The sequence below is a fragment of the Sphaeramia orbicularis genome, chromosome 9, assembly GCF_902148855.1.
Source record: "Sphaeramia orbicularis chromosome 9, fSphaOr1.1, whole genome shotgun sequence".
Taxonomy (NCBI): domain Eukaryota; kingdom Metazoa; phylum Chordata; class Actinopteri; order Kurtiformes; family Apogonidae; genus Sphaeramia; species Sphaeramia orbicularis.
The window spans coordinates 41644803-41668711 of record NC_043965.1 but is presented as its reverse complement, the minus strand read 5'-3'; the positions used below and the strand labels follow the sequence as shown (position 1 = coordinate 41668711).

Below are 23909 nucleotides of genomic sequence, written 5' to 3'. Positions count from 1 at the left end.
ACACGTGTCCTGACAGTAACCCTAAACTGCAGCCGGTTCAATTTCATATTTTACAAACAGGAACATGCTGCACATAGCTGCACATTCCACTTAAATTAGACATGGAAAATATGGAAACAGGCATTTTTTCCTTTTGGGAAGGCACTTTCCATCTTGATTACTCATCATTAGTTTTCTGTAGCGATATGCAGGAAAAGAAACCTGATGAAATGAGGAAAAAACTCACAACACTGAGGTCATCATTAAACTGTTTCCATGTTGGAGACAGGCCATAATCCTAATTTGAGGTATGTTATAGCTCCTTTTTTTGGTCATCTAACCCTCCGGTATCTGGGTGCGCCTTTTAGGCACACTTTGCACTTCCTGTTAAAAAACTTCATATTATTTTTCACAATTTAAATAAGGTTAGAATTCAGAAGTTGTTCATTTTTGCATGATCTTTAAAATTGTGGCCACCAACTAAAATTTGCACATTGTAAACAAAAGAAAATTACAAGACTAGCATCTGTCTCCCAAGTGTGCCTAAAACGCACTGTTTCTTCCATTTGATATGTACGAGGGCCGTTCAATAAGTTCATGGCCTCACCCAGAAATACTGGTTGTTATAATACAGGATGTTACATTCTTTCGTGATGGGATAGTGATGCTTGAACATCGATGGACCAAGTGCATTGCTGTAAATGGAGATTATGTTGAAAAATAAAATATAAATTATCAGTCTGTGTTGTTCTGTTCTGGGTGAGGCCATGAACTTATTGATCGGCCCTCGTATGATTAGAGCTGACTTTGATTTACAAAAATAAAATCAAATTAGAGCAGAAAAATAAATCAATATATATTTAATAGTTTGATTTATAGGTGTGCTTTTTTGGCACACTTGGTGACAAATGCTAGTATTTTTGAACATTTGACCTAGCACCAAAAATAATAATGCAAATTAACCAATGTTGGAGTTAATCATTGACATATGCAAGGATGCAAAAATCAAATAACATTGGGTTACAAAAAAATGTTTTTTGCAAGTTGTCTAGGTTTTTTCAGCTGAATTAGGACCATTTTGCACCGCTAAATCCAAAAATGACATCTGTTTTTCTCAATCAGGTTAGGGTTTTTTTTGCTAATTCGATTTTGAAAAATTTGATCTTCTCACAAAATGGATTACATTTTTGTGACTTTATCAGTTGATTTTTTATATAGTTCTCACCCAAAATAGGTTTTAAGAGAAAAAAAATCATTTTCGAACAGGATGTATTTATTATTTATTATGTATTCACCGCAGATGTAGCAGAATACGTCAGGCTTATTTTTGCAAGATCTTCTAGTCGAAGCCATTTCATTCACCTGTAATATATAAAAAAAAAAACAATCATAAATTGGCAAAAGTAAAATCTTCAGAACTCATTTACTGCAAGAAATATGAAAGAATTTTGTATCATATGATGTGAAAATGCCCATAAATGTAAGCAAAAATGTTAAAAAGCCGATATGTAGCATAGTTCAGAAAGTTGACCTGGTTGAGCAAAATTAAAGTGATTTTTGGATTCAGCACACCAAAATTATCCTAAATCAGCTCAGAAAACTTAAACAATAAATTTGCTGTTGACCACTGTAATATGTGATCCACTTTTTACCTCCGCCAAGGAGGTTATGTTTTTGCCAGGGTTTGTTTGTTTGTCTGTCTGTTTGTCTGTCCGTTAGTGTGCAACATAACTCAAAAAGTTATGGACAGATTTTGATGAAATTTTCAGGGTTTGTTGGAAATGAGATAAAGAAGAAATTATTAAATTTTGGTGGTGATCGGGGGTGGGAGGGGCCACGGGGGGGCCCATTTCCAACAAACCCTGAAAATTTCATCAAAATCTGTCCATAACTTTTTGAGTTATGTTGCACACTAACGGACAGACAAACAGACAGACAGACAGACAAACAAACAAACCCTGGCAAAAACATAACCTCCTTGGTGTGGGGGGGCCCACGGGGGGGGGCCACTGATCAGCCTTGGCGGAGGTCTGCGCTCTCCGAGTGCTTCTAGTTATGTAGTATATTGAAAAAAAATTATTTTGTGTTTTTGGCATCCAAAAAAATGGTTTGTTTACATTACAAACACAGCATTTAAAGGGTTGAAAAATGTGACAATTATTCAGTATTTGGTATTTTTATTTACGGCTTAAGTTGATGAAATAGAAAAAAGCGTAAAAGAATTAGAATCAAAATGTATGAAAATTTTTTTGACATTATTCCACAAGTGTGCCAGAAAGGCACACTTGGTACTTAGTAAGGGCTTTGCTGGATGGGATACCGGAGGGTTAAATGTATTTGTATTATTTCCACAGGTATGGGCCCGGTGCACATGAACGAGGTGGAGTGCTCTGGATTTGAGAAGTCCATTACTGAGTGTTTCTTTAATAAGGAGAATGTAGGTTGCAGCCATGAGGAGGATGCAGCTGTCAGGTGTAACGTCCCTGCTATGGGCTTCCAGGAGAGGGTGAGTAAACAAAACGCACGCAAAAATCATCCTAATGCAGTGTTGACTTGTCATCAGTCTCTTTGGTGTGTCTGTACAGCCACAAAAAAACATGCACATCCAAATGTTGACTATAGTAACATAATACTCGTATAGATCATACTGTAGACCAGCTAATGTTAATCTGTGCAGTACAACACATGTGATATGTATGCTTATATATGATCACTAATTATAAAATGCAAATAGTTGCATATAATTACTATATATAATATGTAATTGCTATATTAATTTTGTATGCACATTCTCATACTTTACAATGCCTTAGAATAGAATAGAATAGAATAGAATAATAAAATGTGAATAACCTGAAATATCTCAAGAAAATTACATGCCAATTTTAACTATATAATTCCTGTTACTAAATGTTTTGTGTCTTTGTAGATTCAATCCGTAATGAACATGTATAAAGGAAAAGTTGAGGCATAATACTGTTAAAATTACACTTACTTTTCCTAAGAAATTTCCTGTTTTTCATGTTATTCACATCTTTTTTTGTTTGGATAGTTTGTAAATGTAAATATTTTCATAATTTCATGTTTATTGTTTTTTTTTGTTTTTTTTTCACTTAAACAAAGACAAAAAAATCGGAGTTGTCATTATTTATAGGTTATTATTCTATTATTTAACTGGTCCGGTCCACTGGAGATCAAATTGGACTGAATGTGGAACCTGACAGAAAATGAGTTTGTCATACCTGTTGTAACAAATGTGCACGATTTTATGAAATGATAACTGATGGTAACAGAACTGAGAATTACATGAAGGACAAACAGAAATAAATGCAGAAATTACAAGCACAGTATCCTCAAAAACAACAAATCTTTTTGCTAACATTTTGGGATATAATCCTCTCATACCACTGTCTTTTGACAGATGCAAGCCTACTTCCTTTATGATATTGTATTTATAATTTTGTTAAAAGCAGAAATCGAGGGCAACAAACAATTATCTCCGGTGTCGGTTAATCTGTTAATTATCGATGAACTGCTTGGTGTATAATAACTAATCAAAAAGTGAGAAAAATTGACCAAAATGTTGTCCTAAAATGTATGTAAAGATATTCAATGTACTGCCATAGTGGAAGGACAAAAAAGAAGAAAATAAATCAGTAATTTCATTTATTTTCATCTATCTATCTATCTATCTATCTATCTATCTATCTATCTATCTATCTATCTATCTATCTATCTATCTATCTATCTATCTATCTATCTATCTATCTATCTATCATCTATCCATCCATCCATCCATCCATCCATCCATCCATCCAACACTGCCACCCCATTATTATTATTACTATTACTATTATTATTATTATTATTATTATTATTATTATTATTATTATTATTATTATTATTATTATTATTATTATTATTATTATCAATAATAATCAAGCATTATGTATAGTGTGTTTACTCTTGTGTTCTATTGTTAATCATCTATCTATCTATCTATCTATCTATCTATCTATCTATCTATCTATCTATCTATCTATCTATCTATCTATCTATCTATCTATCTATCTATCTATCTATCTATCTATCTATCCATCCATCCATCCATCCATCCATCCATCCATCCATCCATCCATCCATCCATCCATCCATCCATCCTGAAAGTTGATATAAACAGGTTTTCGTACACAAGCAAATATTAGCAAATACCTCCTGACAGTGGAAAACTTAAAAAAAACAGATGCATGTAAAAAGAAAAAAAAAAATGGAATATTAATTTTCATCAGTCATGTAAACATCTTATGAGAAACTGTATGTTCTTCAGAATAACAGTAAAAAGGTGAACATAATGTGCTTGTGAACATTGTCACTAGTTCCTTTTACAGTGCAACAGATTGCAGATGTTGACCCGTGCTACTGTTGTGTGTGTTCCGTTCATCTCAGCTCCGTCTCAGTGGAGGTCGGACCCCGTACGAGGGCCGCGTGGAGGTTCTGGTGGAGAGGAACGGCTCCCTGGTGTGGGGGACGGTGTGCAGTGACGGCTGGGGGACCATGGAGGCCATGGTGGTGTGCCGACAGCTGGGTCTGGGCTTCGCCAGCAACGCGTTCCAGGTACAAGTCGCAACGGCCCAGGAGGCGAGAACGAGCCTGTTTTAGGTTGAACGTAATGGAGTTGAACTGATAGAACCTGAAAACCCACAAAGTGGTGCATGATGTGAACATAATGTCATGTCAGTCTGTTTTAAGCAGCCAATGTAAATATGAGCACAGGTCCCAGTTGGCAGAAGCATCTCAGTTCTGAACCAAAGAGGGTTTTGGATCCTCCTGCTTTCATAAACATCATTATCATACAGTAAATAAGTCCTATTCAAGATGGAATACAGACTTTGACAATAAAAGCTAGTTTACAACTGAATTTTCAACTTTAAGCTTAAGCAGTTTGTCTTCTAACATGAATTAAATTTAGATTTCTTGATTTTATAATGGAGTTACTTGTTAAACTACTTTTTTAATACCCAGCAGTGCATCTTTTTCCTCTGTAGCAAGGTTATTATCGTTAACGAAAACTAACGAAATGATGAAAACTAGAATTGAAAAAACGTTTTTATTAACTGAAATAAATAAAAACTATAATTAAAAGAAAAAACAATCACTAACTGAAACTGTATAGCGTGTTTACAAAACTAACTAAAATATACTAAAATTGTGGATAAAATTCGTTTCGTTTTCGTCTGTCAATGTCGGATTGATACGAAATCGATTTATTTCGCTCCAGCAATTTTAGCTAGCACCATACAAAGTTTCAAAATCCGTCACTTGTGGTTTCCAGTCGTCTTCTTGACCCCACTCTACCTTGAAACATGGAGACTAAAGTTGGAAGAAAGCAAAGTCCTGTATTGGATTTATTTGAATATGACGACAAAGAAGATAAAAGATACGACAAAACTAAAATTAATACTAAAACTAAGCATTTAGAAAAAAATGAAAACTAATAAAAACTAGCAAACCTGCTCTAAAAACGAACTAAAACTAACTGAATTAGAGAAAAAAAGTCAAAACTAAATAAAACTGAACTGTAATGAAAAATCCAAAACTATTATAACCTTGCTCTGTAGGGGACAAAAAAAAAAAAAAAAAAAAAAACACTGTCCACTGCAAAGGACATTCCATTAAATAAATTAATAAAAAATGTATGTGGAAAAAACTGCTGCATCCTGCTGTTTCCAATCAAGGCAATTATAATTCGACAATAAATAATTCGACAGCCATATATAACAAGTTACATGTAGTGTCGTCACACTGCTAAAATAAAAAATAAATGTAGTTGCATTTCATTACAGCAGTGGTTCTCAGTCTTTTTCTGTTGCCCCCCCCCCCCCTTTGGAGGACCAAAAATCTCCAGGCCCCCCTCAACCCCAACAACATTGTAACAGTGGTGCAATTATAACTTTCATTGGAAGAAACATCAATATCGTAACAATACTATTTTTCTTTTCCTTGAATAATTTGTTGTACAAGTTAAAAATAACTTAGATTTTTGCTCAAACGATACGAATAAACTCAACCAGACTGCTCCCTGAGGCAATATTTTTCCAAGTAAAAATAAGAAATGAGCAATTATCTTACAACTATAACAATGAAGTTACTTTTTTTTAGAACAACAAACTACTTTTGGTAACAAAGATGAACATTTGAACAATATCAGTGGGTCAATGAACCCGTTTCCATTGCACGTTAGACCATAAGTATTACAGACATAACTACAAAAGCACTTGGAGAGCGCAGACCTCCGCCAAGGCAGATCAGTGACCCCCCCACCCCCCACCCCGATCACCACCAAAATGTAATCATTTGTTCCTTTTGCCAGTATCAACATTTCCTGAAATTTTCATCCAAATCCGTCCTTAACTTTTTGAGTTATCTTGCACACGGACAGACAGACAAACCAGTGCCGGCAAAAACATAACCTCCTTGGCAGAGGTAATTAGCATTTGCAAGATACTTTCATAGCTTTGGTTGTTCTAAGCTAGTGGTTCTCAGTAGTTTTCTGTCGGGCCCCCTTTGGAGGATGAAAAATCTCCAGGCCGCCCCTCAACCCCAATAACATTGCAACAGTGGTGCAATTATAATTTTTATTGAAAGAAACATCAAAATCTGTAATGTCCTTGACACAAAACTGGTGGACTCAAATGCACGACTCATAAAAATGAAGATTTAACAAAAGTATTTTAATAGTCCACATGGAATGGAACAGAAGGCGCTCCCAAGGAGGATACAAAGTACAACTTAAAAGAATCACTACAAGAACCAAAACCCTTCCAGAATACTTGAACCAAACATGAAAAACCTGGATGGGACGCTTGACGAGATCACACAGACTGAACAAGATGAACTGGCAACAGACAAAGGGAGACAGGGGCCGTTTCTCAATACCAAGAACGCAGAGTACGGTATTGGTAAGAACAGTCCCAGAGATCGTACTTCCCAAGAACGCAAGTCTATCTATAATTGGAGCGGCTGCGTACTTGTGAACTTTCCTCCTTGTCTCTGCTGTATTACTAACGTATTTTCCTCAAATCACCACAATGTTACTCAATTTGATTTCAGTACATTTGTACTAGTATTTACATGTCATTTATACACTTCGTATATTTTTCAAAACTGTAATTCATATCGTCGGTTCAGCCGGGTACAGCCGCCTGGGTCCCACTCGAGCCGCCACAAACTGCATCTGGGGACTGAGGGTACGTTTACACGGCAACACTCCGCAAAGATTTCTCCTTTGCGTTATAAAATCATTCCGCATTAAGACGAAGCCGCTATGATAACGATCTGCGTTAACATGAGTCCGCGAGGACGGCTGAATACGCTGTAGTGGCCATGCCAGACCAGTAGCTGGCGATGTAGAGCTGTAGTGAAACAGTGGCGGTAAAACACACGCCTGCGCACAAACAATTTCCAGTTTAGACAGCCTTTAAATGAAGAGAAGAAGAAGAAGAAAAAGAGGCGGACAACACTATTTACAAACAACAATGGCGAGTGGTCGTACAAAGACGCAGGACTTCTTTGTCTGGACAGACGAGCTGAGCACAGTTAGCAGCACATATGTTGTTCTGAAACCGGCAATTGTTGTTGTGGTTGTTCCTTCTTTTTCTGCAGCTTTATTGTGTCATAGAGGCTGGCAAACCAGCTTGGAGGCGCATTACCGCCACCAACTGGCCTGGAGTGGGTTAACTGGCGGTTCTTGGCTGCGCGCGCATGCGGTGATGTCATATTTTACCCCGGAACGCTCCGACTCGCGTTAACACGGAGCTGAAATGCGGAGCGAATCGATAACGTTCCACCCTGGACCCTGGTATCAAAAGTTTCCGGATTCAGGCACTCTAGGCACCGTTTCCATGTTAACAGAAGGCTAATCCGCGATGAAATCTTCCCGGAGTCGACTGAATCCGACGCCGTGTAAACGGCCCCTGATTTACCAGCCAAGTCTACACGAGTCACCAACCAGTGCATCCTTGGTTTAAGCTAGCTGACAAGGACAACATCTGGGTATTTCATACGTTCTTGATTTATGCGAACTTGCAATGGGCTCTATGCACAGCTCCGCTACTTCCTGAACTTAAGGCAGTTCCTTTAGTTCCTGTCTTTCATTATTGGACACACTGATTAATCCAGGTTTACCTGACTACAGTAGTCCCAACAAGTAGTAGCAGACACACCTGGATTAATCAGTGTGTCCAATAATCAGTGTGGTCATATGACTGTACATTTATTTATTTATTTATTTATTTATTTAAATTATCTTTTTATTGAAAGAAAAATTTTCTTTTCATACATTGAAAAAACAAACAAAAACACAAACTATGCACATCCAGAGAGTGGTTGTAAAAACAAAACAAACATTTACAGCAGCTCATTATGGTCCTGTCATACAAGATCTCAAAGTAAAGAATCAATGCATAAATAAAGACTAGAAAAGCACTCTGAGAGCGCAGACCTCCACCAAGGCAGATCAGTGCCCCCCCCCCCCCCCCCCCCCCCCGATCACCACCAAAATTTAATCATTTGTTTCTTGTGCCAGTATCAATATTTCCTGAAATTTTCATCCAAATCTGTCCATAACTTTTTGAAAGATCCGGATCAGTCTTTTCCATTTGATAGAACACCCCATTGTAAATCCCTGAGTCAAATTGCATGAGATTTGCACAATTCCCCCATATTGTGATTTCCACCATAAATATTAGTCCCATATTTATTTTACCTATATTTTAAGATTCCTTGACCATGAAAACATACCATTAGCAACTGGATTCATAATTATATCCTTATTAGTTCAGTAGTTATTCACGAAAATCACATTTCTCGTAATGGCGGTTTTCTCCTGGATCTAGCTCCTTAAGTATTAAAGCTACTTGAAATCCGGTGGCATACTCCCGATGCGGAACTGCCTGAGCTACACGATGGCGCTTGTCAGACATTTCTACCTTTAATATTAAAGGCACAGTAGGCCAAAAAGTAAGGGCACCCCCATTTTTTATATAAATTGAGATAAAATCCGCCTTCTGGATCAGATCTGGATCAGCCTTTGAAATGTGACAGAGGACCCCATTGTCAATTCCTGAGTTAAATTTCATGAGTTTTGGTCAATAATTAAGCGAGATATTGGGAAACAAAAATTTTGGCCCCATTTACCACAATGTTAACGAAAATTTCAAAGTGATCCAGAATCCAGGATTTCTTCCGGATCACCCCCAAAAGTTAATCATTTCTTCCTTATCCCATTTCCAACAAACCCTGAAAATTTCATCAAAATCTGTCCATAACTTTTTGAGTTATGTTGCACACTAACGGACAGACAAACAGACAAACAAACAAACCCTGGCAAAAACATAACCTCCTTGGCGGAGGTAATAAACAAAAACACAAAAACATATTTCCTTCAGATGATTTTGGGTTCATATTAATGCATTCATCTCAGCAAAATCAGATTTCAAAGGCTTCACATATCTCACCCATCCCTCCCAGTGTCACACAAAAACATCCATCTTCAAATTTACAGTGAAGGTTATTCTTTCCATCCTATAAATTCCCGTGGTTATGTCTATCCAATTATTTATTGTCGGTTCTTCTTGTGTCATCCATCGTTTAGTTATTGCTTTTTATCCTGCAGCTAGTAATATGCCGAAAAGGTATCTGTTTATGTTTTTAACCTCTGGAGAAATGTATCCCAAATACATTGTTTTGAAATCAAAAGGAAAGTAGGTATTAAGAATGATTTCTATGGCTTTATGTATTTCTTTCCCGTAATGGTTAATTTTTGGGCATTCCCAGAATATGTGGAAACGATGTGCAGTGTGGCAGCTACAATTCCTCCAGCATTGTGAATTCCCACTTGTGTAGTGTGACTTATGGCTAGGGGTAATAAAAAAACAAGTTATGTTTTTTCCAACAGAATTCTTTCCATAAATGAGACTTTGTACTTTTCCATTGAAGTTGGCATATGTTTTGCCATTCTTCGTCCGTTATTGTTAGACCTCCCGCTTTCTCCCATTTATCTTTTATGTATCTTGTTGAGTGATTTTTAACTCTTTCATGCATGAATTATGAGAACCTTAATCATAATTTCCCCCCCTGTTTTTATTCCTCTTTAGGCATGAAAGAAAAAACAAAAAACAATGTAATTGACAGCTTTTTATGAACCTATTTTTCATGGAGTTGCAAAAATGTCCACTCAAATAGATATGATGCGTTTAATTTTTGAAGCCAAGAAACATGTATTTACTGATATACTATGAAAACTATGAAATAAAAACACTTTTAATGCTGCTAATCTGATGTTTTCTCATATTTAAACACACTCTAATAGTAGTTATTACTCACTTCATGGCGATAATATACAAAAAAAAACTATTTTGTTAAAGAAAAAAGGATAATTACAGTCTAATAACAATTGATTTACACTCAAACATGTTACTGCAGATCAGGTTCATCCAGAACAGCAAAGTTACATGATGCATAAGTGTCCACTGTGTTGGCTGATATGGAACTAAAACAACAAAACTCATGCATATATAAGAGAACAGCTGTAGAATAACTGTCCACTGTAGTGACCAGTATGCATGAAAGGGTTAAAATTATGGAGACTATGACTGTACATTTAGAGGAGAAGAGATTTTGTCACCAGTAGTTCAACTATGCGAGTAGGCTAACGTTATGAAAGGCTAATGTTAAAGGCTAACCTTATAAAAGGCTAACATTATCCTATGTTTGCCTCATGTTGAACACATTTCCATTCATGCAGCTGCTTGTGTGTCCAGTAAAACCTACAAACTGCTCCTGATCAAGTCATGATAATTTTATAATAGTGAGCAAATACTACGGATGGATTTTTGGGTAAACTAAATACAGTAGTTTTAGCATGTCACTGCTTCTAAAATGGCGTTTTTCTGGACTACTTTAACCCTTTCATGCATGAATTACGAGAACCTTGGTCAAAATTTTTTTCTTGAGTGTTTTTATTCCTCCTTGGACATGAAAAAAACAGTGCAATTTAGTTTTTTGTTTTGTTTTTTTTTCTCCATTGAGTTACAAAAATGTCCATGCATTATATGTTTGAAGTAAAGACATTTTTTTAAATCCCAATATCAGAAAGTGACATGAAAACAATGAAATAAAAACATTGTTAATGCTGCTAATCACATTTTAACATATTCTAATGCTGGTTATTAGAAAAAAAAGTCTAACAATTAACAACTGATTTACACTTAAACATGTTACTGCAAATCAGGTTTATCAAGAACAGCTAAGTTACAGTAATAGTATGCATTGCAATGTATGAGAAGATGCATAAGCGTCCAGTGTGTTGTCTGATATGGAACTAAAACAACAAAACCCATAAATATAAAACAGTTTTGAATAACTGTCCACTGTAGTGACCACTATCCATGAAAGGGTTAAAAAAAAAAAGGCAAAAATTGAGAGTATACCCACTTCTCCAGGGACCACTACACCACTGACTATAACTGTTCACATTTTTTCAGTAACGTTCCCAACACTTCGTAAACTTCTACTTCTTCTGTCTAACGTCTGTCGTGTGGTTTCATGTTGATGGCGTTGCCAATAGTAACAGACATCCCCGTGGTGTTAAAACCTGCAACCTGTGTTAAGTGTTTTCACTTGTGAGGCGGTAAAAAGCTGTTCTCCTTCAACAGGGAGGAACTGGGCGCGTCCAACACAGTTTACGGTGCAGCCTGATGATAGTCATAGTAGCTACTGGGGCTTGGTTCTAACAACACAGGGAGAGTGGAAATGGTCAAATAATGGTTTGTGTGTGATTATAGGATGTCAGGTTTGTCTTTAGGCGGAGGAGGTTGTTTATTGTAACAGACACGCTTTTACTGCGGTAAAAGCGTAGGTCGGTGTTTATCAGCAATGCATAACATCAAGAACGGTACATTTGTTTAGCCAATAAATATGAAATATCTCCATTTTAATTTTGAGGCTTTTATTCTGAAAATCTGGAATAGTACTGTTCTCATATTCCATATTCCATTACCAGTCATGTGGCATTCACTGTGTTTTTTTTTTTTTTTTTTCTAGACCCACTCTTGAGCCGTTCAACTCAATACCATCCAAATCTGTTTTTTTTTTTTTTTTATACAATTTAAACACTTTATTTCTTTATTAAGATGAACCCAAAGTAGAAGTTGTATGTGCAAATACAAGAATGTCTAAGTCTTTTACAGAATCAGGAAAGAGCTGGCACAATTCATTGACTATTGTTCAACTATTAAGTTCATTTGAGCAACTTAAAAAAAAAAAAAAAGAGAGAAAAGAAAGAAAGAAATGGAATTGTCTGATTGTAATTATTTTCTGGTTTATTGTGAGGCATCTCGTGCACTTTTTTCTCCATTTTCTGATGTTAATACAGACTGAGCAATTAATCAGTTGATTGAAAAATGATCAGCAGATTGATCAACTCTGAAAGTAAGTGTTAGTTGCCCTAAATGTCTCTCTTTTTTCATTGATTGACTGATTCATTCATTCAAACCCTCTTAAAACTCATTGAGGGAAACTCTAAGTTTCACTGGTGGAGAGGTGCATAAAATAAAATAAAATAAAATAATAAAATAAGTTGTGGTTTTAAAATCAGCACATCATTCACTTCCCTCTTTCTTGGCCATGAACCTGATGGTCTTAGTAAAAATGACGCTTACCTCCTCAAGGTCTTGCTGGCAGTGAATAAAAAGACCATTGTAAAATACTGGCTTAAAAGAGAATGTCCACCGATGACGGTCTTTACCAATATTGTAAAACAGCTTCATTCACTAGAACCGATGACCTACAAAATATGACTGCAGAAAGAATTGAGTGAAGAACGTTGGGAAAAAAAGTGTGTTTACATAACCTGGGAGACAAACTATAAACCAGGGGTGTCAAACTCATTTTAGTTCAGGGGCCACATTCAGCTAAATTTGATCTAAAATGGGCCAAACCAGTAAAATAATCACATAATAATATGTAAATAATGTCAACTCCAAACTTTTCTCTATGTTTTAGAGTGGAAAGAGTACATTTACATTATGAAAAGGTTTACATCTACAAACTATCCTTTCAAAAGATGTGACTAACATGAGAAAACTGAAAAAATAAGTGTAATTTTAACAATATTCTGCCTCAGTTTATCATTTACACATGTACATTATAACTTAGAAACACACAAAACATTTAATAACAGGAAGAATATTGTTAAAATGATAATTATTTCTCTTAAGAAATTTCAGGTTGTTCATATTTGTTCAGGTTATTCACATTTTTTTGCGAAATTATATTTTGTTTTAGTGTAAATACATGAAAATATTTACATTTACAAAGAGTGGCATGCGCAGTTGTCATTATTTATATGTTATTATGATCGTATTTTACTTGTCCCTTTCACTGGAGATTGAATTGGTCTGAATGTGGAACCTGAACTATAAGGATTGATAATATTTTAGTGTAATTTTTGCATTTCACTAAATCATCCCAAGGGCCGGACTGGACCCTTTGGCGGGCCGGATTTGGCCCCCGGGCCGCATGTTTGACACCTGTGTTGTAAACCATTATGTGTAAAAATTATGTTGTTTGTCTAAACCAGGGGTGTCCAAACCTGGTCCTCGAGGGCTGGTATCTTGCATGTTATAGATATTTCCCTCTTCCAACACACCTGGTTCAATTAATGATCAGCTCATCATCATGCTCTGCAGAAGCCTGATAAGGATGGAATGTGTGATGGAAGAGGGAAATATCTAAAACATGCAGGATACCGGCCCTCGAGGACCGGAGTTGGACACCCCTGGTCAAAACAATGCAATCTTTGTAACCCCTTGACCTCACGACCTGTTTGTTCTGTTTTGACTTCCGCCAGGAGGTATTGTGATCACTTTGCTTCGTGTGTTTGCATGTTTGTTATCTCCACCAAGGAGGTTATGTTTTTGTTGGCGTTGGTTTGTCTGTTTGTGTGCAAGATAACTCAAAAAGTTATGGACGGATTTGGATGAAAATTTTAGGAAATGTTGATACTGGTAGAAGGAACAAATGATTAAATTTTGGTGGTGATCGGGGGTGGTGGTGGTGGTGGGGGGGTCACGGGGGCCCACTGATCTGCCTTGGCAGAGGTCTGCGCTCTCCAAGTGCTTCTAGTTTGTTAGCAAGATAACTCAAAAATTTATGGATGGATTTACATGAAATTTTCAGGAAATGTTGATACTGGCGCAAGGAAGAAATGATTAAATTTTGGTGGTGATCGGGGTGGGGGGGGGCAGATCTGCTCTCCAAGTGTTTTTCTTGTTTGCTTTTGTATCTGTTAAAAAAAAATCTTTCATGATAAAGAGTTTTTTTAAATATATAATAATGCAATAGAATAAAATAAAACAAAATACATACAGGACATGAGGCTAGGGCTGCATGATTTTGGCCAAAAGTAAAATCCCGATTTTCATTCATTCATTCATTATCTGAACCCACTTTATTCTCACTAGGTAGCCTATCCCAGCTACTTATGGGCGAAGGCGGGGTACACCCTGGACAAGTCACCAGTTCATCGCAGGGCTGAACATATAGAGACAAACAATCACTCTCACATTCACACCTATGGGCAATTTAGATTAACCAATTAACCTATCAGTGCATGTGTTTGGATGGTGGGAGGAAGCCAGAGTACCCGGAGAGAACCCACGCAGACACGTGGAGAACATGCAAACTCCACACAGAAAGGTCCCACCCCCCGTCGACTGGTGTTGGAATCGAACCCAGGACCTTCTGTCTGTGAGGCACGAGTGCTAACCACTGCACCACCGTGTCGCCCAAAATCTTTTTTTTTTGGCTTAATTCTTGATTTTTTTTTTTTTTTTTTTTTTACTTAATTTAAGGTTTTTTTTGGCTTAAGTCAAGATTTTTTGCTAAATTTGAGATTTTTTTGCTTAATTGAAGATTTTTTTTTACTTAATTGAAGATTTATTTATTTATTTATTTTTACTTAATTCAAGATTTTTTCCTTAATTCAAGCTAATTTTTTTTTTTGCTGAATTCAATTCAAAACTGTGGAATTTTTGCACTTGGCAAAAACATTCCAGGGGCTGAACTGGACCCTTTGGCGGGCTGCATTTGGCCCCCGGGCCACATGTTTGACACCCCTGCTGTACACCTTGGCTGTCAACTTGAGCAGAACTCATGTTACAGACAGTATTGATCCGAAAACGTACATGAATTGTTAAAGACAGCTTTGTACGGAACATTTTACTGATGCTCAGAGAACAGAGAGGTAAATATATGCAAATATTCCTTTTTGTTTTGCTCGGGTCATTCACATTGTGGGAAAAATTGGTTTAAACTGAACATTAAGAGACATATTTTCCACCGTGTCCTGTTTGTGTAATCAACGTTGCTGACAGATGAGATTAATAACAGGTGACTTGGCTTTACTGGAACTCTGTCGTAGTTAATGCAATAATCAGAAAGGCAGATGGAAGAAAAGAAAAGAAAAGAAAAAGAAAAGAAAAGAAAAGAAAAGAAAAGAAAAGAAAAGAAAAGAAAAGAAAAGAAAAGAAAAGAAAAGAAAAGAGGGAAGTAGTAGTGGACACATAATCAGAACTGACACCGCAGCAATAATAGCAACATTAACAGCGTACAGAGAAGAAATATAATGTGGCAGGAGAAACTCAATTAAGATAGGAAACAGAGAGAGTAAAGAGGACAAGAAAGCACCAAAGAGAAGAGTTATTACAAGTTGTACTTTTTGTAATAAATTAAACATATAAGCAGTTACAAGATATGGAAAACTGAATAAAGGCTCGTATCCTAATCATTTGTTTGACAGGCTGGTTAATAACTTGGGAATTTAAACACATCATTAATACTTTAGTGTTGCATCAGATGGTGATGAAAGAACAAGTGTGTCCTCTAGTGGTCAGATGAAGGAACTGCCTCCATTCACCAGGATTCTGTGTTCGAACTGAAATACAGTGAAATATACAATAAAAACTACACTGAAAAGGACAAGTTTTAACAATTAATCGTTTAGTCTTAAATTTCAAACTTATTTTGAGCAATTTATAAAGAAAAATAAATGAAATCACTGATTTATTTTCTTCTTTTTTGTCCTTCCACTATGGCAGTACATTGAATATCTTTACATACATTTTAGGACAACATATTGGTCCATTTTTCTCACTTTTTTGATGTGTTATTATAGACCAAGCAGTTCATCTGTAATTAACAGATTAACCGACACCGGAGATAATTGTTTGTGGCCCTTGATTTCTGCTTTTAACAAAATTATAAATACAATATCAGAAAGGAAGTAGGTTTGTATTTGTCATAAAACAGTGATATGAGAGGATTATATCCCAAAATGTTGGCAAATAGATTTTTTTTTCTTTTTCTTTTTTTTCTGCATTTATTTCTGTTTGTCCTTCATGTAATTCTCAGTTCTGTTACCATCAGTTATCATTTCATAAAATCGTTCACATCTGTTACAGCAGGAGTGTCAAACTCATTTTCTGTCAGGTTCCACTTTTAGCCCAATTTGATCTCCAGTTAAATAATAGAATAATAACCTATAAATAATGACAACTCCGATTTTTTTGTCTTTGTTTAGGTGCAAAAAAACCCATTAAACTTGAAATTATGAAACTATTTACATTTACACACTAGCCAAACCAAAAAAGATGTGAATAACCTGAAAAAAATGAAATTTCTTAAGAAAAATAAATGCAATTTTAATAATATTATGCCTAAACTTTTCCTTTGTATATGTGCATTACGGATCAGATCTATAAAGTCACAAAACATTTCGTAACAGGAATTATGTGGTTAAACTTGCACTTCATTTTTTGCAACATTTCAGGTTATTCACATTTTATTGTTAAATGATAGTTTGTAAATGTAAATATTTTCGTGTTATTATTTTGCACTAAAAGAGAAAAATTTGGGGTTGTCATTATTTATGGGCATAATGTAATAGATAGATAGATAGATAGATAGATAGATAGATAGATAGATAGATAGATAGATAGATAGATAGATAGATAGATAGATAGATAGATAGATAGATAGATAGATAGATAGATAGATGCAGAGTATAAGTAGCTAAGAGTAAGTTAGATTAAAATGAATATTTACATTATTTTTTTTCACATTAAACCAAGAAGAAAATTTGGAGTCATTTATAGGTTATTATGTTATTATTTTACTTGAGGTCATATTGGTCTGTATGTCGAACCTGAACTAAAACCAGTTCAACATCATTGACTGTTAATATCTTCAGTATAATTTTTTCACTTTGCAGATTCATCCTGTGGGCCGGATTGGACCCTTTTGTGGGCTGGTTTTAGCCCGCAGGCCAAATGTTTGACACCCCTGTCTCAAATTACAACATGAAACTACTAATACTTATGCAAATATGAAAAAATAAAACCCATTAAAAGGTCTTTAGGGCTTATGTGTGTATAAACTCTAAACTAAACACTTGACGTTGATTCAAATGCATCATGTCGGAGGTTAATAGTACCAGATCTTGTCCTATTATCAGCTCGTAACACTTTAACCCCTGATGTGTCTGTGGTGAGCGTTCTGAATGTATGATGTATTTTAACTATTCATAAAAATTCAACCATTTGCTCAATAGGAAAATTTTCAAAACGTGCTGCTGGGATAGACCTTGTTCTTTCCATAGACATCTGAGCATGCTCAGTTCACCCCCTGCCACCTGTGGAATGGGGGGCAAAACACGCAGCAGTGAGTGAGACCGACTTGCTGTAAAAATAGACAGTTGTTTTGGTTTTTTTTGCACCATTTTTCTTGGGTTTTTTTTTTTGTTTGTTTTTACTGTTGTTTGCAGTGTTACGGTGATTTTCCCTTATTTTTACTGTGTTTTTACCAAGTTTTTATTAATTTATTAATTTATTTTTTAAACTTTATTCCTAGAACTTTTCAACATTTATAGAACTTTTCATTTCACAAGTTCAACATTTATAATTTCAAGCAATGTACAGTCTACTCTCGTTATACCGCCAACTTCCGTTCACGGCCAAACTGGCGGTATAGTGAAAATGGCGTTACAACGGGTTGCGTCCATAATGTGCATGTCTTTACTATATGATGTCTATGCTGCCTCCGTTAACCCGTTCTAATTGCGTTTCTAAATAAATCTTGATTCTGTTATGTTGTAAGGCAGGGATCGGCAACCTTTAACACTCAAAGAGCCATTTCGACCCGGTTTCCACGGAAAAGACAACACTGGGAGCCGCACCTCGGAGGTGCCACGGCGGCGCACCTCGGAGGTGCCGCGCTGCGCCGCTGGCGGTATAACGGTCGGGAAATCAATGGTATAAGTGTTGTTTGTGCATGGAACTGGGCTGGCGGATGGCGATAAGCGGAAATGGCGGTATAACGGCGGGCGGTTTAACGAGAGTAGACTGTATTCATAATACAAAGATTGACACTGGACATGATAAACAGACAGAACCCAAGGAAAAAAAAAAAAAGACAATACAAACAAGACACACATAAAGACAGTCAGGACAGTGCATTGCATTCTGGTACCATTAAAGGAGGAAAGAAAATAAAGAAATAAATAAACTAGAAGCACTCGGAGAGCGCAGACCTTCGCCATGGCAGATCAGTGCCCCGGATTTGGATGAAAATTTCAGGAAATGTTGATACTGGCACAAGGAACAAATGATTAAATTTTGGTGGTGATCAGGGGTGTGTTTGTGGGGGGCCACGGGGGCCCACTGATCGGCCGTGGCGGAGGTCTGTGTTCTACGAATGCTTTTCTAGAAGAGATAGTGCAGACCTCCGCCAAGGCCGATCAGTGGGCCCCCGTGCCCCCCCCACACACACACCCCTGATCATCACCAAAATTTAATCATTTCTTCCTTGTGCCAGTATCAACATTTCCTGAAATTTTCATCCAAATCTGTCCATAATTTTTTGAGTTATCCTGCACACAAACAGACAAACAAACAAACCAATGCCGACAAAAACATAACCTCCTTGGCAGAGGTCATAAATAAATAAATAAATAAATAAATAAATAAGGTCAATAACAATATAAACACCTAACATGTTTTTAAAGTTCCAGGCCACATATTCACGCAGTGTAAAAGAGGCTCCCATATTTTGTAAAATTTATTGATAGAGTTATTTAGGGTGCACCTAATTTTTTCTAACTTTATATTAAGCATGATGTCTCTGATCCACTCATCGTGTGTTGGAGGTGATGAGTCCTTCCATTCGAAGACAATGGTACGCCTAGCCTGTAAGTTTTTACCAAGTTTTGACTGTGTAAGTGTTTTTTGGAGTTCAACCAGGTGCCAAAAAGCAGCTGGACTGATTTAGAAAAAATCCAAAATTCACAGTTCATGTTCAACATCCTAAATCTCTTATTGATGTACATTCTGAGTGTCTTATTTAGTCAAAACCTGTCAAACTTCAATTCTTCTCTTTATCTTTTTCTGTCATTCCACCTGTTTCGACCCTAAAACACACAGTAAAACAAAACCATTGCAGTGTAAGCCCGGATAAGTAGAGTTTACTCAAAAAATTTGAGGCGAGTGATTGCACTTAAATGATTTGAGTAATGATCGACTAATCAATTGGTTTAAGTACGTTCAACTTTAATGCTAAAAGTATTGAACTTAAACTACAGGGTGGGGAAGCAAAATTTCCAATGAACATTTCGTTGTTTTTTCTCAGCAGGCACTACGTCAATTGTTTTGAAACCAAACATATATTGATGTCATAATCAATCATACCTAACACTATTATCCATACCTTTTCACAAACTTTTACCCATATGAGTAATCAGGAAAGCAAACGTCAAAGAGTGTGTGATTTGCTGAATGCACTCGTCACACCAAAGGAGATTTGAAAAATAGTTGGAGTGTCCATAAAGACTGTTTATAATGGAAAGAAGAGAATGACTATGAGCAAAACTATTACGAGAAAGTCTGGAAGTGGAGGAAGCAACAAAAAACGTACCAAAGCTTTTATTAAAGCTCTCAAATCCAAAATCCTAAAGGATCCAACCAAATCCATGAGAAAAATGGCAATTGAACTTGAGGTAGACAACAAGACAGTTAGAAATGCAGTAAAATATGATTTGAAGATTTAAATTCTCATGACTTTCAATAAACTAATTGGTCATACACTGTCTTTCAATCCCTGCCTCAAAATATTGTAAATTTTGCTTCCCCACCCTGTATTAGAGATAAGGCTTGTGGAATCAGTGGCATCTTTTAAGTCACTTCTTAAAACACACTTTTATAGACCTGCTTTTATGTGATGTTTGTCCCTTTTAATTTTAATTTTAAATTTAATTTTTAAAAAAAATTTGAATCTTATCCTGTTTGATTGTTGGTTTATATTCTCATACATGATGTTGTTTTATCTCACGCCTCTATTTTTGCATTGATTTAACAGCATCTTGTTACGTTACCCCTGCCCTCTTTATTCTGATTCATTTAATTTATTTGAAGTGTCATGTTTCTGCATTTGTTGTACACATGTCTCCTATTATGTTGCTTCTGTTTTAATGTTTTTACTTACATCTTGTATCCTGCTGTTGTGCCCTTTACTTGTTGTCAAAGCACTTTGTAAACTTTGTTTTAAAAGGTGCTATATAAATAAAGCTATTATTATTATTATTATTATTATTATTAAGTAGAAAACACTAAAAGACAAGTTATTTGTACTTTAAATCTCTTGTAAAATCAACCCTACTATCCAACTCAGCATTTTAGGTTACACTGACTAATTTTCTCAATTGCAACCAAATTAATTTATCAAGATTTAACAAGTTTTTTTAAGATAATCAAACTCAAAATCCTATTCCTGACCAAAATAGTTATGAAACTATTCAACTTAATTTACTGTAGCATGAATGGAAGTTAGCCCATATCATTTGCCTGCACCAAAAGTGCTTTTAATATGACAAGACAATAACATTTCCATTGTACAATAACAACCTTAGATGAACAGTAAAGCCATAGTTCTTCCTCTGGCTCTGACTCATGGTGCAGCTCTACAAAAATACAAAAACAAACACAAAAAGGCCAATAAACACTGCCATACACACATTAAATCCAAATTAACACTAACACCACAACCCCGCTGAACCCCTGCACAGAAAAACAACACATTTTCAACAACATGCCCAATACCCACAATGCAATGCGAAGATAAAAAGGTGTGGTCATGACCAAAACTTAGTGATTTAATTCCATTCAACTTCAACTTTTTCGTACTTTCAACTATGTCTACAAATTAGTAGAATATACTGAACATTTTATAGTAACATCATAAAACTTAAATCATTTAAGTGCATTGTAATTAAAGCATTTTAGTAAATACAAATTCCAGGCTTACAATGTGAAGAACAGGAACACAAACACATACTCACAACAGCTTTTATGAACCTGAAATAATTCACAGCAGCACCTTTACCTGGAATAATGTCTCAGGGGTTACAGGGTTAACTGTGGGTCACATCTGTCCAACAGGAAACGTGGTATTGGCCTGGAGCGGTGGGCGCCGACGCCGTGGTGATGAGCGGCGTTCGTTGCTCTGGTACTGAAATGTCTCTGTCCCACTGCCTGCATCACGGAGGACACCTCAACTGTCCGAAAGGAGGCGGACGCTACGCCGCCGGAGTGTCCTGCTCAGAAAGTAAGACATCTAGTCCATGTGTTGGTCCTGAAGTATGTTTTCAAAGTGTCATGAAAAGGTTGTGTGATGTATTAAGTCTTTATTTACTACAGGGGGTCAAATATACTTTAATAATATACTATCTATAGTTATTAACCCTCCGGTGTCCGGGTGCGCTTTTTAGGCACACTTTGCACTTAGTGTTAAAAAACTTCATATTATTTTTCACAATTTAAACAAGGTTAAAATTCAAAAGTTGTTCATTTGCGTATGATCTTTAAAATTCTGGCCACCAACTAAAATTTGCACGTTGTACATAAAATACAATTACCAGACTAGCATCTGTCTCCCAAGTGTGCCTAAAACGCACTATTTCTTCCATTATAACCACTGTTTTTGATCCAAAAGCCATTAAGGCATAAATGCTGCTTTTACTGATATCTGGGCTTCATTTGAGAGGTGAGGGTCTGAATTAATTTGTTAACGTTGTTAATGTTGCTGTTAATCATTGACATACGCCAGGCTGCAAAAATCAAATAATATTTAATGCAATTTTTATGTAGTATTTAAAAAAAAAAAAAACAAAACAAAACATATTGTGTGTTTTTTGCATCAAAAAATGTAGTGACATCATGATAAAAAGAGATCATTTAAAGGGTTAAAAAAATGTAAAATGAATGATTATTTGATATGTATGATGATTAGGGCTGACCTTGATTTACAAAAATAAAATCAAATTAGAGCAGAAAAATAAACCAATATATAATATTTAATAGTTTGATTTATAGGTGTGTATTTTTGCCACACTTGGTGACAGATGCTAGTATTTTTGAACATTTGACCTAGCGCCAAAAAAAAAATAATGCAAATTAGCCAATGTCGGAGTTAATCATTGACATATGCCAGGCTGCAAAAATCAAATAATGTGATCCACTTTTTCTGTAGTATATTGAAAAATTTTTTATTTTTTTTTTATTTTTTTGCATCCAAAAACATGGTTTGTTTACATTACAAACAGCATTTAAAGGGTTAAAAAATGTGACAATTATTGAGTATTTGGTATTTTTATTTACGGCTCAAGTTGAGGAAATAGAAAAAAGTGTAAAAGAATTAAAAACAAACTGTATGAAAATTTTTTTGACATTATTCCACAAGTGTGCGAAAATGGCACACTTGGTGCTTAGTAAGGACCTTGCTGGACAGGATACCGGAGGGTTAATATGTATAGAGTTTTACTGTTTATACCACAGGTGTCAAACATGCGACCCGGGGGCCAAAACCGGCCTGCCAAAAGTTCCAATCCGGCCCGTGGGATGAATTTGCAAAGTGCAAGTTATGGCATCAAACTCAAAAATAATATCATAATAACCTTTAAATAATCACAACACCAATTTTTTCCTCTTTGATTTAGTGCAAAAAACATTAAATTATGAAAATGTTTACATTAACAAACTATCCTTTAACAATAACATGTGAATGACCTGAACAAATATGAACAATCTGAAATGTCTAAAGAAAATTAAGTGCAATTTTAACAATATTCTGCCTTGTTGTTAAATGTTAAGGTCGAGGCATAATATTGATAAAATTGTACTTATATTTTTTTAACAAATTTCATTTTTTCAAGTTATTCACATCCTTTTTGTTTGGATAGTTTGTAAATCTGAATAACCTGAAAAAAAAAGAAGAAATTTGTTAAGAAATATAAGTAAAATTTTATCAATATTATGCCTCGACTTATCATTTACACATATGCAATACAGATCAGATCTACAAAGGCACAAAACACTTAGTAACAGGCAGAATATTGTTAAAATTGCACGTCATTTTCTTTAGACACTTCAGCTTGTTCATATTTGTTTAGGTTATTCATATTTTATTGTTAAAGGATAGTTTGTTAATGTAAACATTTTCATAATTTAATGTTTTTTTGCACTAAATCAAAGGGAAAAAATCGGTGTTGTCATTGTTTTTAAATCATTATGATACTTTTTTTGTGTTTGATGCCCTAACTTGCACTTTGCAAATTCATCCTGCGGGCCGGATTGGAAGCTTTGGTGGGCCGGTTTTGGCCCCGGGCTACATGTTTGACACCTGTGTTCTAAACTGTATCCACTGGACCCCCTCCACTGCTCTATGGACCCCCCACAAATGCTGGGCCCCATGAATTTGTCATGTTTACCCCCCCTTTACCCCAGTGCATGGGGATGTTCGTGAATTCTGAGACTGCCGACAGTTCG

The 23909-nt window shown here is 35.8% G+C and overlaps 1 protein-coding gene across 1 annotated transcript in view; it reads left to right on the top strand.

The window, feature by feature from the left end:
- loxl2b (lysyl oxidase-like 2b) overlaps window positions 1-23909 on the top strand; it is a 138907-nt gene that overhangs the window by 97364 nt on the left and 17634 nt on the right. The window contains exons 7-9 of the mRNA XM_030144137.1: window positions 2334-2485; window positions 4426-4593; window positions 21525-21690. Coding sequence (XP_029999997.1) covers window positions 2334-2485; window positions 4426-4593; window positions 21525-21690 — 486 coding nt within the window. The remainder of the gene's footprint in view (window positions 1-2333; window positions 2486-4425; window positions 4594-21524; window positions 21691-23909) is intronic.